General features: G+C 39.4%; 1 protein-coding gene across 6 annotated transcripts in view; it reads left to right on the top strand.

The window, feature by feature from the left end:
• BBS9 (Bardet-Biedl syndrome 9) overlaps nt 1-16,337 on the top strand; it is a 465,641-nt gene extending 449,304 nt beyond the window's left edge. For 4 of the 6 annotated variants that reach the window (XM_057549919.1, XM_028164767.2, XM_028164765.2 and 1 more), the window contains 2 exons: nt 15,588-15,698; nt 15,909-16,337. In XM_057549919.1, the coding sequence (XP_057405902.1) occupies nt 15,588-15,698; nt 15,909-15,940 (143 nt within the window). In that variant the 3' untranslated portion in view covers nt 15,941-16,337. The remainder of the gene's footprint in view (nt 1-15,587; nt 15,699-15,908) is intronic. The other 2 variants (XM_007175216.2, XM_007175220.2) reach the window with 1 other exon arrangement.
• The last annotated feature ends 246 nt before the right edge of the window (nt 16,338-16,583 follow it).

Genomic DNA, 16,583 nt, shown 5'->3' with positions numbered 1-16,583 from the left:
TTTGAGAAGCTTTTTTGATCCACAGAGCAACCACGTGTGCTGGGGCATGGGAATAAGAGGTACTATACTACATTCTGCTGTAATTATTTTCCAACCTCCCAGTGGAAAACGTAGATAATATTATGTAAAAAATAGAATGAATTTTGGTTTCCATTTCTTCTTCCTAATCCCTTAGCCTAAATTCATTCACTCAAGGCAACCAGTAATTATTGTGTGCCTACTGTGTGCCAGGAACTATTCCAGGGCTTGGGATACAGCAACAAACAAAATAGACAAAGATCCCCGAAATTTTGGAACTCTCATTCTAGCGGCGGAGACGATAAAAAATAGCATGATAAAGAAGTAAACTACATAGTATGTTAGAAAATAACAAGTGTTAGTGTTAAAAGGTGATAAGTACTATGGAAAAAGAAATGTCAGAAAAGAGGCAGTTACAAGATTGTAATTTTAAATTGGGTTGAGGGTAGGCTTTGTTGAGAAGGCAACTTTTGAACAAAGACTTAAAGAAGTGAGGGATTTATCCATGCAGAGATCAGAGAGATGTGTCCCAGGTAAGGAGAATGAGCCTGGCATGTTCCAAGGACATCAAGGAGGCCAGTAGTGAGGCCAGTAGTGAGTGGTAGGAGATGAGGTCAGAGGGGTGAGATCATGTACAGCCTTTTGGCTGACTTTTGCTTTTTTCTGGGTGAAGTGGGGAGGACCATTTTGAAGAAAGGAATATAATCTTACATTTTAAAAGGATCCCTGCCTGCTGTATTGCGCATAGACTATGGGGGGGGCGGTCAAAGGTAGAGGTGGGCAGTCAGTTTGAAGGTTACTCAGGTAAGTAATTTAGCAATAGTTCAGGTAAGAGATGATGGTGGATTGCACCAAAGTGGTAGTAGTGCTGAAGGTGGTGAGAAGTGATCTGATTCTGGATACATTTTAAATGTAAAGACAACAGAATTCCTAACAGAGTGGCTGTGTTGTGTGAAAGGAAGAAGAGAATCCAGAACAACCCGAAGACTTTTGGCTTGAACCACAGGAAGGATGAAGTTGAGATGAGAAAGGCTGTGGGATGGAACAGGTTTGTGGGGAAGATCAAGAGTACAGTTTGGGATATGTTGAGTTTGAGATGCTATAAGATGTCCAAGTAGAGATATTGACTAAGTAGTTGGATATACAAGTCTGAAGTTCAGGAGAGAAATCTGGGCTGGAGTTATAAAATTAGGAGTTGTCAGCACGAAAGTGTTATTTAAAGCCATGAGACTGGATAAGGCCACCAAGAGAGTGATTTTAGAAAAGAGATGAGAATCAAAGACCGAGTGCTGGGAGAGTCAGAATTTTAGGAGTTTGGGAGAAGAGGGGGAACCAGCAAAGGATGCTGAGAAGGAGCATACAGTGAGGTAAGAGGAAAATCAGTAGAATGTGGCATCCTGGAAGTCAGGTGAAGAAAGAGTTTTAAAAGATGGTGGAACGATCAGGTGTGTCAAATGCTAATGGGTCAAGTAAGTTGAGGGCTGAAAACTATAGATTTAGCAACGTGGAGGTCACTAGTGATCTTGAATAAAGCAACTGTTTGTGGAGTAGTAGAGGCCAGGTCTAGACTGGAATGGATGTACAAGAGAAAGGAAGAGAATTAAAAATAGCAAATACAGACAGTTCTTTGGAGAAGTTTTGCTGCCAAGAGGAGTAAAGAAATGGAAGAAGATGCAGGAAAAGTGGGGGTCAAGAGACAGTAAATTATTCCTGATTTGATGTTTATTGTTGCCCTTTATTATTTATCTAGACCCCAGTCCTTGTTCTTTCTTTATCAAGCTGTTATTTCCTACTGGCTACTGTTTTTTTAAATTTTTTTGCTAGGCCAGACAACCAGTTAAGGTTTTCCTTGACTAGCTAACACGACAGTTCGTATTTCCTGGAGGTCAGGCAGCTGTAGCTGCTGCTCTCTGCCTTCTGAAAATTCACCACCCTCCTTTCCTTCAGCTTACATGAGAACCTCAGGCTTAGGTGTGGGAATATTGGCAATATAAGGCAAAGATGATGAGAATAATAGTAATACTTATTATTATAACACTTAGTGTATCACTTGCTATGAACCAGGCATTATTTGAAGTGCTTCATATAAATTAACTCATTTAATCTTTACAATTATCATATGAGCTAGGTACAGTTATCATCTGCATTTTACAAATAAGGAAACTGAGGCAGAGAAAGATCAAGTAACCAGTTAAAAGAAAAAAAAGTAATGGTGGGGCTGGGATTAAAATTCTGACAGTCTAGCTCCAGAGTCCATGCTCTTGAAGCACCTGGAGAATTTTAAGAGCAAGATGTCAGCTAGAGAGATTTCATTTTACATAATATGAGAATTTTCTAGAGTTGATGGGCTAAGTTTTTTGAGAAACAAGATAGAATACAGGAGCTGATGGGCCATTTCCCCAGATTTACTGGCCTGTACATTAGTGGACTGTCACCAGTGAGTAATATTGGAATGATGTGGTAGAGCATTCTTCAAAGATAACTTTTTTAAAGACTGTATTTCCCATGTATTTCCTCAAATTTCATGAATTCCTTTCCAAATCAACAAGTATATATTAAGCATCCACTCTTTGCGTGAAAAAGAAAAAAAATTAACTATTTTCCTCTGTTTATTTTCCTGTGGGAAGCTTATTTGTTTATCATGCAGGCTATAGAACAATCTGGAAATTACAATAAAAAGGACTGTATATGTGAATATAACACTATACTGTTTTTTTAAGGATTCTTAAAATTTCTGTAGCTTTAGAGATGAAGTATGAACTAAATGACCCTTTGTTAAGTGTTAGTTCTTAGAGCACTGGCAGGCAATTGCCACTGAATCCTTCATTAATAATCCCTTCCTTTTCCAGAAGGACTTGCCAGCACCCATAAAATATTCACTAGGAGAATTAAAATCATATAAAAATAATTGGTGTTTGCTTCCTTCAAGGCATACATTTAAATACATTGCTTTATTCCTCCGCTCCTTGGCTGCCTCCTATGTTTAGTAACACTAGGTCAGCAGACTTCCTCTTTTAAGGTTCATCTGCTGGCCATTTCAATTTCCCATGAGAAAGCAAACCTACCACTGTTTTACCCTTTTATCTTAATGTTTCATCCATTTATGTCATATTATCTTGTGGGTTTGTGTTTCTCAGTAGTAATGGCACTGCTGGTAAATAGAAAACAATGAATGTGATTATGCACCCCTGATCATCATCATCATCATCATCATTGGAGCCCTTTTAAAATTCCTGTTTTGATCTCAGAATAGTGGTTATCTAGGATAGTAGATTATCAGTGATTTCATCCTATAAAGAATGTGTGCACTGTTTTTCAAGTGAATTATTTTAAAGCCTGGTTGACAATTTTGGCTTTGACCACTGGGTCCAGCTAGAAACATTCCACCACTGGTCTGCCTACCCCATCTTCTGGGTTTACCTGAGCATTTTTTACAGCATCAAATATAAATTCATGCCGTGCTCATGGCTTGTAGTTTCATGTGTAATTGGCTGTAATGTAATGACTAACGTATGTTGGAGGTTAGTACTGAAAATAATAGCCCAGTATTTACTGGGGGCGTACTCTGTGCCAGGCTCTGTGATAACTGTATTACAAGCACTGACCAATTTAATCTTCGCCTCTCATAAAGTAAATGCTATATTTTCTGAATTTAGAAAAAAGGAAACTAAGGCCCAGACTTATGTGACTTTGCTCTAGACACAATGATACTTGCCATGTCCCATTTTGGATGTCCCTTTCCACTATCCATGGGCTGGTTATCATCTTGTGTACATTTCCCTTTTCTGCAAAATATGACGTTGTTTAATGGACTATTGTAGAAATATATCATTAGATAACAGAGTTGTTTAGGAACGAGTCCTGAGTGCTTGTTCAGTTTCCTCATTTGTGAACGAATATGGTGAAACAGGTGCTCTCCAGAGATGTTGTGTCTTCACTCTTTTCCCTCAACCTGTTTGTAATTGAAGTGACCCAGCAGAACTCTCAGTTTCAAAATCACCACCTAAACTCTGTCATAATTAAAAACAACACAATTTGGTCAAGATGATGGCTTTTAATTGGGTTGTGGAAAGAAACTCAAGTTGAAGAAATGTTGCCAGCATCACTGAGGAATTAATAACCACTTGATGCAAGAGGGAAGCTGTGGAGAACACTGGCTCTCTTACTATGTGGTGTCCAGGCAAAGTGGAGTTATGCTCTTACTCTTTCATTTTTTTAGTAATTATAATTGCAGAACTATTGGCTTCCTTTCCTCCTCAACTGTAGCTATAATGTTTTATTTGTGCATGTATACTTTTGAGAGAGAGTTGGTCTCTGAAGAGGGACTTAGGAAAGTATTTGAAATGGAAATGTCTTAAAATTATGTGTCTTTCCAGTTGTACCTTGGGTTGCCTTAGGATTTAGAAACAAAATGGAAATTAAATACCACAATCACCTTCTTTTTGAACAAGAAGGTGCTATACTTATCAGTATAGAAAAGATCTAGTTGAAAGACAATAGATCTTGCATTTCCTTGGAGAGTGCTCTAGACATTGATCAGCTGGCAAGGAAAAGCAAGTATTAACTTTCTCTTCTTCCTCACCTTCTCACAATGGCTGGGTAATACTTTTGTATTCCTGTTTGGAGGATTTAATGGCCTTGTTAACATGTGGGGAAACATTGCGATTGGAGACTTTAACAAAATAGTGAGTAGTTTTATTTTTTTTTAACTTCCATGTTTATGTTTTTACTGGTGTGTGTCTTTCCAAGTACTCCAGGTTAAGAACTAAATGTGTTAGAAAAACAGATGTAATGCAGATAAATGGGAGAGTTCTCATGTCCTTCAGTGAAGAAAGCTCCGAGTTCCTGAGCAGTAATTTTATGGGATCTTCTCTCTGTATCAGAAAAAATTGTGCTTACCCCACTTCTTTCCCCTGAGTTCTGTTGTATCATAACTGACTAATGACCTATAGGACCAGACAATTCACCTACATATGGTAGGGGATCATAATGCACTAACATAGGACAGAGATCACTCTTACCAACAATTAATTGGGGAATTCACTTTATGAAGCCCTGTTTACAGACTGACATCTGGTGAACTTCTTAACCTGGATCTGTTCCAATCTTTAGGATTTATGGACTGTGCTTGCTTTTTTGTAAATAGGACTTTTTTCTGCTTGGTATATTCTCTTTACATAATTATCAATGGATGAAAATGGCTATGTTCCTGTATTTCTTAATCCTTTGTACTAAGTGGACCTAAATTCTAAGTGGTGGTCCAGCTAAAAGAATACTTGGACACCTATCATTATTCAAGTTGTGGAAACATCTTAATGCCAGGAGGACCCTACCCTCTTAAATCCAGATTCTCTGACTGGAGCCCTTATACCCCAAGGGACTTAGTATTCAGTCTTTATGGGATTTTTAAAACTTGTTGAGACACATGCTAGACCTCTTAAAATATATTAGACTTCCTTTTATTCACAAACTTGGTCTCTGCTGTGAGGTGTGAAATGGAAATATTTTCAAACATAGGTATACGTGCATAGTCCTGAACACATTTTAAGTTCTTACCGGATGTGGGGGGATCAAACTTTATTATTAGGCAGTGGAAATGAAATCCCAAACATTCCACAGGCATCATGTTGGACACACATTACAGTGAACTTCACCTGCCTCTCAGTGGTTAACCATTATTATCTCTGTTGCTAGTAGATGAGCTACTGTCTAGCAGTCAGCATGTCATCTGCAAATATAGGGAGAAAGAAAAGTTATCAAATGGATTTAAAAGAAGCATAGAAAAACAAATATCATATGTTGGAACTGGAAACCTAAGACTATATAGAAAGGCATTGTTTTCTTCTGTTTTCCTGAGTTTGAAACTGTAAAACTGTACCAGGTTAAGTGTGAGATGCCTCTACATTACAACAAAGTAAAGGGCAGAATGGAAGGGGAGATGAGAAAGATGTTGACATATGCTCTCCAGTTCCTCCTTCAGAGAAGCAGTGTCACCATATGATATCAACCTGATTTGCCACGCTGTGATAAGAACTCATTCAGTGATACATTACATTCTTGAGGGCTTTATTTCCAAGATGTGCTTTGACAAGATCTGACTGTTGTATTTTTAACAATCTCCTATATGTGTAGTTTTCTGGAGCATCTGCTTAGGAAGCACCTTGGTAAACCCAATTTCACAGAAGTCTTGGCTTTCTAAAATGGCCTGTAAGCACAGAACAGAGTCATGCACACACACACACACACACACACACACACACACACATACACACACACACACTCACACACACACATCATTAGTCAAAAAATTTCCAACAAGCATAGCTTTACCAATTATGGTGTGTTCTTAAGGAAATGTTAAGTCCAAGTACAAGATGGACTGGGCCCTTTGAAGTCCAGTGTGGAAGAAGAGAAGTCAGTGGAGAATTAAGAGGGGAAGTGCAGCCCCACTTTTCCTCCAAGCCTTTTGCTGTTTCTCTCCATGACAGCCCTTACGTAAGTCTTTATCTGACACAATTTTTCCTAGCTATACCTCCTACTGTGCATTAAATTTTTCTAACTGCTATTGTATTTTTTATTCTTTAATATTTTATTATCTATACCTTCAGTAAGTCACCCCAAATATCGTCTGTAGAAGTGTACACAGAAAAATGGAATATGTTGATAATTCATCCTCCCCTCCCCACTTTTCCTTTTCATCCTCTATCTCCTTCTCTCTTTTACCCACCCCTCTTCCTTCCATTCTTCCATTTTGTCAAAAGATTTGTAAATACTTGGTTAAAATTGCTACACAAACATACAGTAGGATTCTTGGCTTTCTATAGCTTACATTCTCCTTGGGCTAAAAAAATATATTTTAAGAAAATAGAAGAATGAACAGAGTAGAGGAGAATTATCAGGAAAACTCTTATACATATCTTTAATGCCTATGTGTGGTTGTATGTGCACATTTACAGAGAGAGAGAGGGAGAGGGAGACTGAGAAAGGATAAAGAGTAAAACTATTCCAAATGAATATATTTTCGGAGAATTTTTTAACTACTCATAGTATCTCAGGGAAGCTTTTCATATTTAAGATAGTGAAATATTCTTTTCAAAGCACCCATTCGCCACACTTCACGTGAATTATAAACCTTTGAAATGAAATCTGAATGTTAACCTCAAAAACACTTTATCCATCAAGTAAATCTTGATTAAAAGAAAAATGTCACTGGTGTATATTTTTGAGGTTTCTGCTGTTTTAAATTCTTAGTGGCAATTCAAGCATGTGAACAGAAGATTCTTTGGCTGGCAAGTCAGAGCATGGTCTGTGGTCATTTGTGATTCTCAAAGTGTCTCCTTGTTTGATTGCTTTTAAATATATGAAGAAAAAAGAAGAAAAAAAACTTTTCCTCCCTGAAGGAATGGAACATTTGCACCCATACACTCAGTTGATTGCAAAGGTCTCTGTTGCAAGAATATAAATCCGCCAAGTCCTAAAATATACCCGAAGAACAGCTTGCCAACCTTCTGGGTTTTCTGTATCACTGAAAGGAAGTACTGGTTAGGACAGCCAACTCACAAGCAAATCCACTGAGATCTTGACGGGAAAAAAGGTATTCTTGAGAAAGCTCCAATGGTTTAGGAAGCAGGAGAACCAGGAATCGGCTTTAGGATATGAGGGGCATCTGCTACCCTCTCTGAGCCTCTGTTCTGATGTCTCCTAAATGAAGGTGGTTGCACTAACAGCTAAAGTTCTTTGATTCCACAGATACGGTGTGGAAAGTGTATCTATGCCAAGAAAATTTGTAGAAAACAGAGACGGTAAAATGTACTTTGTGCTGAGCACTGCGTTCAGTGTACACGGTCTCACATAATCCTCACAATAGGCCTCATTAAGACCCTCTCTTTACAGTTGGGGCAACTGATAACCTGCCTGCGTCCAGCAGTTAGACCCAGACTGACCCACTCCTGAGGACTTCACAGTCTAAGTCAAGCCTTGCTGTTGGCCTCCTTTGCCTTCAGTGGCCTCCCCATTCACTGCCCACCTGGCTTTCACTTTTGATAGAGGAAAAGAAGAACAACTGGAGACAATCCTAAAATATGGGAAACTCTAAGAATTTATGAAAAGAAACTGTCTTTAAAATTTTTCCCCAATCTAGTCATGAGAAAAATATTAAACAAATTCCAGTAGAGGGGCATTCTGCAATATGCTTGACCAATACTCCTCAAAACTTCAAGGCCATCAAAAGTAAGGAAGGTCTGAGAAACTGTCACCACCAAGAAGAGCCAAAGGAGATGCAGCAACTAATGTCATGGGGTATTCTAGATGGGATCCCGAGACAGAAAAGGATGTTAGGTAAAAACTAAGGAAATCTGAATAGGCTATAGATTTTAACTACTAATAATGTATCAATATTTGTTCATTGATCAAATGTACCATGCTAATGCAATATGTTAACAATAGGAGAAACTGTGTGGAGAATATATGGGAATTCTCTGTACCATTTACTAAATTTTTCTGTACATCTAAAAATGTTCTAAAAATTAGTCTATTTTTTTTTTAAAAAAAGCTTATCACTGCCCAAACAAAAAGAGCATTTGTAGCAGTAGGACAAATAATATTCTTTTTTTTTTTTAATTAATTAATTTATTTATTTATTTATTTTGGCTGTGTTGTGTCTTCGTTTCTGTGCGAGGGCTTTCTCTAGTTGCGGCAAGCGGGGGCCGCTCTTCATCGCGGTGCGCGGGCCTCTCACTATCGCGGCCTCTCTTGTTGCGGCGCACAGGCTCCAGACGCGCAGGCTCAGTAATTGTGGCTCACGGGCCCAGTTGCTCCGCGGCATGTGGGATCTTCCCAGACCAGGGCTCGAACCCGTGTCCCCTGCATTGGCAGGCAGATTCTCAGCCACTGCGCCACCAGGGAAGCCCCAAATAATATTCTTTTAAAGAACTGCTACTATTACTCCTCCTCCTCTTCCTCTTCCTTATTGCTATTATTATAGTAATACTATGAGATGATCTGGCAGTGTTAAATGCCTCTAGGAACCTTTAGAATTAGGATGCAGTTGAAGAGCAGCTTTCTGTGAGCCTTGTATTAGGCCAGGCGTTGGCAAACTACAGCCAATGGGCCAGATCTGACTGTTTAAGTAAATAAAGTTTTATTGGAACACAACTAATGCTCATTCATGTTTACATTTTATCCTTGGCTGCTTTTGCACTACAATGGCAAAACTGAGCAGCTGCATCAGAGACCAGATGGCCCACAGAGCTTAAAAAATATGTACTATCTGGCCAACCCCCGGTTTAGGCTACTTGAGTTACAAGGCAGATGGTGAGGCAGGTAAGCTGGGCCACCAGAATTCATCTGGGTTAGAATCAAGTATCTATCAAATAGAGCTCAGCAGATCAAGTAGCGTGAGTAAATAGTCAGCTTCAGAGGTGGCCACGTGTTTAAGGTGTCTGAACACTTTCTTTTTTTTGCTGCAGAGCTGTGTCTTTTGGCCCCATGGGTGTATCAGCTGTGTGAATCCTACCCCTTCAGACTCCCAACTTTAGGGACTTCCGTCTTGGCCTATTCACTCTACTCTTCTTTTAGTGTTCCTAACTTTGACATGAGAGTAAATAGTCAGAACTTAATGTGTTTTTCAATGTGCCAAGCACTTATACATGCTCATCAATTTCTTCCTTATGAAGTAGGGCTGCCATAGTCTCTGTTTATAGATAAGGAAACTGAGGCTCATTAAAGTGAAATAATTTGCTCAGGAAGGTCACTTGGCTCATAAATGCTGAGTTGTGGTTTGAATCGAGGCTTTGTTAAATTCCCTACAAATAAGCCCGCATTCAGTGCTGGAGCTGGCTCACACTGGCTGGTGAGGACCAATCATTGAATTTTTAGGAATTCTGTGAGCCAGTTAACAAATTCAGCCATTATTAAAAATTAAATTATGTAAACTTATAACCAAATAAATTGTATTAAGAACAAAGATAATACACCTCAAAACTCTTCACTAGTTATTTTATTACTACACTTTACTGTTCTCTATGCTCTCGAGATTATTTATGTCTACGGAAGCTGAATGGTGAAAGTGCTATCTCATGGTGTCCTCTTACACATCTCTGCCAAGCTCCACGTTTGGTGATGTCACACTGGTTGCTTGAAACTGGCCATGGTAGGAGTATTTATACCAAAGAAATGGGCAAACACTACAGATTAGGGCTTTACCTTTTTTCCTTGAAAGCCAGCCGGTTACATGTTTTCCAGAATACCAGTGCTTACCCTGCATTCTGATTTTGATCTCTAGGATTCTAGACAGTTACATTTGTTTCTGCTTGGCCTCGTATCTTGACCTTTGAACTCTATAACTTTTATAGTTCATGCTATAGCAACCTACAGAGAGGACCTGAGCTCTGTTTTTTTTTTTTAAGACTTATTTATTATTTAGTTGTTTATTTTTGGCTGTGTTGGGTCTTAGTTGCGGCAGGCAGGATCTTTGTTGAGGCATGCGGGATCTTTCGTTGCGGAGCGCGGGCTCTTCTTTGCGGCGTGCGGGCTTCTCACTAGTTGTGGCGTGCGGGATTTCTCTTCTCTAGTTATGGTGAGTAGGCTCCAGGGCGCGTGGGCTGTGTAGTTTCCAGCACGCAGGCTCTCTAGTTGAGGCTCGAGAGCTCAGTCGTTATGGCTGCAGGCTTAGTTGCCCCGCGGCATGTGGGATCTTAGTTCCCTGACCAGGGATCGAACCCGCATCCCCTGCACTGGAGGGCAGATTCTTTACCACTGGACCACCAGGGAAGTCCCTGAGCTCTTTTTTATTGTTGTTTTTGTTTGTTTGTTTGTTTGTTTTTCTGACAGTGGGTAGAATTTCCTTAGTGTAATTCCCTTGTTGATAAAATATGTTCCACCTGGTGAGGAGGAAGTTTCAACAATTTTATAATTTGCTTTTGAATGCAGAAACAGGTTTAAGGATAGCTTGTAATCCATAAAAAAGAACAAAACAAAACCCTAGAGTTGAATTATCTTTATAAATATAGGGTGATCTCCTATTGTTCAGAATTTTTGGTAAGATTTTCTACTTAAATAATTTTCTGCCTACATGAGGATTGTAGCCAGAAAAATTTTCTTTAAAAATGTTTAAATTTAAGTATAGTGGATTTACAGTGTTTCAGATGTATAGCAAAATGATTCAGTTATACATATACATATATATATCTATTCTTTTTCAGATTCTTTTCCATTATAGGTTATTACAAGATATTGAATATAGTTCCCTGTGCTATACTTGTCGTTGTTTATGTATTTTATATATTGGAGGATTGCTATATATATTAATGTGCTACTAATTTGCAAAGAAACAAATTTTTACAGCCAAGTTTAGTTAACACAAATGGTCATGCACATAATTTGATTGGTAACAATTCAGAGGAAGAGGGAGCATAGTGAAATGTCTCAGAAACATCCTCTTAAACATCACGGGTGTAATCTCCAATTTAGAAACTGTCTTGTTCCAAGTGCTATAGATACTGTTTGCAATTTGTGATACATGCTTCATGTTTTCAAATTTCACCTGCAGGGGTTAGGGTTCCAGATTACTCCAGAAAAGCGTTTTAAGCATTTAATTGTAATAGGACTCTAAAATGAAGCCACCACTTATAACATTGTTCCTTATGAAAATGCCCCCAGAGTTCTGACTCGGGATCCCAGGTTCCTTAATGAAACTTCTTTTTACACGAGAGTACAGGGATAGAAGTGGATCTCCATAATTGTACCAGCAGTGGGCAAAGGAGTGCCTGGACATCCATATTGGTGGGGAGAGGGGGGCTGTTCTGGACATTATGCAAGGAGGGAGCTGCCAGACAGATATTGGAGTAGAAGGGAGGTACATAAGTTGTGAGAAGCCCCTGCTGTTGCCAGAATGAGTTTACTGGCTATTTGAACTTCTGATAATTAGGAGTTGGCTGAATTATTATTTTTAACTATAATTCCATGTATCATATTAATTAATGTAGACCATATCTTGAAATCAGTGCTGTTCAAAGTGTGAATAGAAGACTAGCATCTGTCTGCAAACTGTCTGTTACTCGAAACTGAGAATAAGCGTTCAGAAACTTGTAGCAATTGACAGTGTACTTTTTACAATGATTGAATCTAAAAGATAAGGACCTGTATATTGTTCATTTTATTTTTCTAGTAATTCCTTTTATTCATTTTTATTATATGTGACAAAAGTATTGGTTTAGATAGATTGGAAATTTTAAGGCTGGTCCTTTTGAGAAGCATTGCTACAATGGGCTTCAGAAGGTCTCTGTTAGTTTGGAAATTTTATATTTTATTTCTCTCCTTTTACTGTTTACTCTGAAATTTTTGTTTGTTTGTTTGTTTTTACTTTGAAATTTTTAACAAATATTTTTTTCCTAGCAAAAATCTCATCAGATATGCCCATTTGCCCTTCTTATTCAGTAGGTGTGGGTGGGGCCTGAGATCGCATTTGCCTTCTGTTGCCTGCTAGCTGCACTGAACTTGCCGTTTTCTTTTTGCAAGGTATCTAGTTATCAGAAGCAGCCACCCTACTCTGGAATCCTTATAATTATAAATGTTGCCATGCCACAGCTACTTGATCTCCTGGGCTTGACCTCTACATGCACATCATCCCAGTTAACCATGGGTGAAAGCTTAAGTAATTGCATAACAGAAGTTATTCCCAGTCTGTTTACCCGCAGCCATGGAACCCCTATTTCTTACAGATAGGTGGGCGATCTAACCTCAAAATTCCATCTTAAAGGCCTGCTTTTTAGTACTACTTCCCGTGTCAATGATTTTTGCAAGAAAACAGAGCCTGAGGCAGGAATTAAAGTGGCAGTTTATTTGGCCAACTCAAGGAAGGGAAGATGAGGAAAAAGGGAAGCGAGTCAAGGAAATACGTGAAGTAATACAAAGTGATGCATCCTTCGCTGGTGACCACTTGTCTCAAAGAGCCAGGAAGAGTCCCAGCAGGTGCATCTACTCAGCACACAGCACTTTTCTGGAGGTTGACCAAAAAGAAATAATAATTCAGAGTCGATCCAGGGAGAGAGGCAGGAGGGGAATTTTCTGCAAGGCTCCTTCCCTTCCCCCATTTCCCATTGGTTAGGATGCCAGATCTCACATCCTATTGTTCCTTCCAAGCTTAAAGTGGCAGAACTTCTGGGCATATGGTTGGTCAGTCTGGCCGCATGGAGGTATCCAAAGAAAAGAGGGTAACATTCCTAGGCAAGTGACTGGTCAGCCCTGCAGTGGGATTTGAGAAATTCGTCATCTCTGTACTTTGGACAAGGCAAAACTTTTGTGCCAAGGACAAGAGAGGAAATTACATACGTTGTAATTGATGTAATGTATAGTCTACAAGATAGTCTACAGCAAGTGACTTTTCCTTTTGTGCCCACCTGATTGAAGAACTAGTGCTTTTGAAGTCTTCATCCTTCTCACTTGCCTCACTATTGAGTCAGCTGGAATAAACGGTAGACACTGATTAATCAGAGGAGACCTGCCTCTCTCCACGCATGGCAGCACTGCTGTCCGATCACTGCACTCTCTCCCAACTGTTGGCTGGAGACACTTCTTCCCCAGTCTTGAAGTTTCCTTGTGTGCAAAGGTAGCTGCATCAGTACAACATTCCTGCCCTCATCCTGCTTCCTCCCTCCCTCTGCCTTGGGGATGGAGAAATGACTTAATCTGATTTATGAGTCTAGAAAGCCATTCTTCGGCCTTTTTTCTTGGGATCAGGGTTCTGTTTTGCCGGGAGCACTCCCTTCTTTCTGTTCTTTCCTGTTATTAATCTTACAGAGGTACCACTTCCCCACCTCTGCATACCCTATTCCTTTTTTCTCAATTGGGTGAGAGTCCAGGAGGAGAAGAAGGGTGCTGTTTCTTGGACTTCTCCAAAGCCCCGGCACCTCTGAGCCTGTCCCTGGCCTCACAATACTCTAAGCAGTGCTCCTCACAACCACACCTGGTAGATCATCAGGTGAGATAAAACCTGCTGACACCCAAGACCTGCAGCCAGGTATCTCTTTGGTTGATGCTACAACTGGGAGCCATATAGTAAATGGTTAGATAACACAGGCTTTGGGAGTTGTCACGCTTGGGTGTGAGCTCTGTCTTACTCCTTAGCAGCTGTATGACCTTGGCAAAGAATTAACAAGAAGAATGGCTTTGGGAAAAAAATAAGTACAGTGTACAGCATGTTAGAACATTTCCAGGAAATGATGTACTGATCTCCTGAAACCTCAGTCTTCCTATCTGTAAAAGCAGAATAATGGTGTGGTTTGTAGGAACTAAATGAGATGATATGGGCAGAGTTTTCAGCATTGAGAAGGTATGTAATAATGATAGTTATTGTTACCATGATCTACAGTCTTTGGAAAGAGATTAAAAATAAGCCTGGTTCTCCTTCTGGATGGGGGCCCTAGCTATTTTAAAATAAAGCCGGGCAAGATCCATTGCATTGATGGATAATTCTAACATTTCCTGTTTGGGGAACCTCTGAGGCTACCTCTCATTCTTATTTTATGAGTGTGGAAATCCTTGTCTCTCAAGTTTCCCTCAACACCGATTTCTTTTTCAGAGGTGATACAGAGGGATGGATGGTAAGGTATACTTTCCTTCAGCCCTGGGATCTTGACTTCACTCTCATTTGAATGACGTGGTTTACACATCAGTGCTGCTGATACTCTCTCTTTATAAACCCCCTCACACATAAAGCCAAACTTGAATATGGAGGCTTTGGACTCAGTGTATGAGAAGCCTCAGAAAAGGAAAAATCACACTTCAGTTACAAGAATGGCTTTGGGAAAAAATGGGTACAGTATACAGCATGTTAGTACATTTCCAGAAAATTAGTCAAATTAGTCAAATCAAGTTGCAGATGTAGTCAGGAAATTCTCAACATGAGTTCTCCGTACAATATTTTGGTGGATAAAATCAAATGACTTATACCTAATATTTTAAAAGTGCAGTGGTCCCAGCTTATCCTCAAGTCACCTTGGAATTGACTTGGAATTGAAAGCTTCCACAATGCATTCATGGCTTTGCTGTGAATTATGAAGTGTTTGTGTCTGTGCTGTAAGGTGTTGGGATTCAGGAATAGAATCAAATTCCTGAGAAATACCACCGTAGTCACCAACTCAGAACACCAGTGGCCTTCCTCTTTGTTCAGGGAAGTTTTCTTTCCCTCATAGTTGATGTGCTTTGTTTCTTTTATAGTTTCTGATGCTCTGGTATTAAAGGGAATTTCTGCTGAGGTACCATTATAGTATGGATATCACATATGCTATAGATTTTGTGCTTTCTGACTTTAAAAGGGTTAAATTTGAAGACAACACCATTGCTGCTGTTGCTAAGTGCTCATTGGTATGTCTTTAAAGGCAATGACTCATTCCCAGCATTTTCACCAAAAGAGAAACATTTAAGATTATTCTTTTTTGGTCTACTCCTGAAGACTGTTGTCTCTTTATTTATTATCTTCATGACTGGTACGTTCTTAAGCTGAGGTTGCCGTATGGAGAGGTAGATTTTTCTACACATTGCTTAAAATATTGTTTGTATTTTTCAACTAGGTGGCTGTGCTACGATCCCTGAATCAGACCTAGAGGAAAGATCAGTAGAACATGACTCCAGTGAACTGTTTACCAACCACAAACACCTCATCGTGGAGTCGCCCATGCCTGGTAAGAGAATGGGGGGCCTTCACAAATGGTATGCCAGGAACTGCGAGACACTGGTCAGGTTTTGTCATACCAGAAAGCATTTTGCAAAATTGCTTGTTTTCTAACTTATCCATCCTTCCCCTTGGCATTGGTGCAGCTGAATTTGATCATTTGTGTATTCCTTTCAATATTCAGACCTTTTCTCTCTCTTGCTCTCTTTCATTTTTCCAGAAGTTTCACCCCTCCAAGGAGTTTCAGAATAGTTGAAGTAGAGTTGTCTGGTTGAGGGGAAGATGGCCTTCCCAAGGCTGATCATGTGTGGACCTCATGCCAAGCACAGATGAAGGTGCTTCATACAGCTCACCTGCCAGGAGATAACAATAGGTAGAGATGGGGATGGGGACTTTTAATTTTTCTAGGAGGACTTGTAATGCTATGGGCAAGTCAGTTGAACTTGTCTTACCAGGAAAGGATGTTGCTGCTTTTTGGTCATCTGTATGCTTTCAGCCACAGGATATAGTGAGATGACATCTTTTGGGGGCAGACTTTGTAATGCAAAGACCCAGATCCTACTTGATACCCCAATTTTTTCACAGAATTCTTATATATTAAATGTATCAAGTTTAATAAAAGCATCTCATTGTCAAACAATATCTTGGATTTGATTTATAATCAGAGGGTTATATAGTTGATTTCTTTCTTTATTTAAAGTGAAGAAATTGAACGGAACTAAAAATGTTGCTTCTCCATGGTAAGACTTGAATGTGGTTATTTTATAAATACAAGAAACTACTATTAGGCTAAAAGTGGGAAAAGGTGAGTTTTCTAGTATCGTATGAAAATGTTAAAATATTTTCAAGGAAGCTAGTACATTAACATCCTCTTTCATTACCCCAATGGGAGATA

The sequence above is a fragment of the Balaenoptera acutorostrata genome, chromosome 7 (assembly GCF_949987535.1).
Source record: "Balaenoptera acutorostrata chromosome 7, mBalAcu1.1, whole genome shotgun sequence".
In the NCBI taxonomy this organism is placed as follows: Eukaryota; Metazoa; Chordata; class Mammalia; order Artiodactyla; family Balaenopteridae; genus Balaenoptera; species Balaenoptera acutorostrata.
The sequence above is the reverse complement of the archived record's forward strand: the minus strand, read 5'-3'. Positions and strand labels throughout refer to the sequence as shown.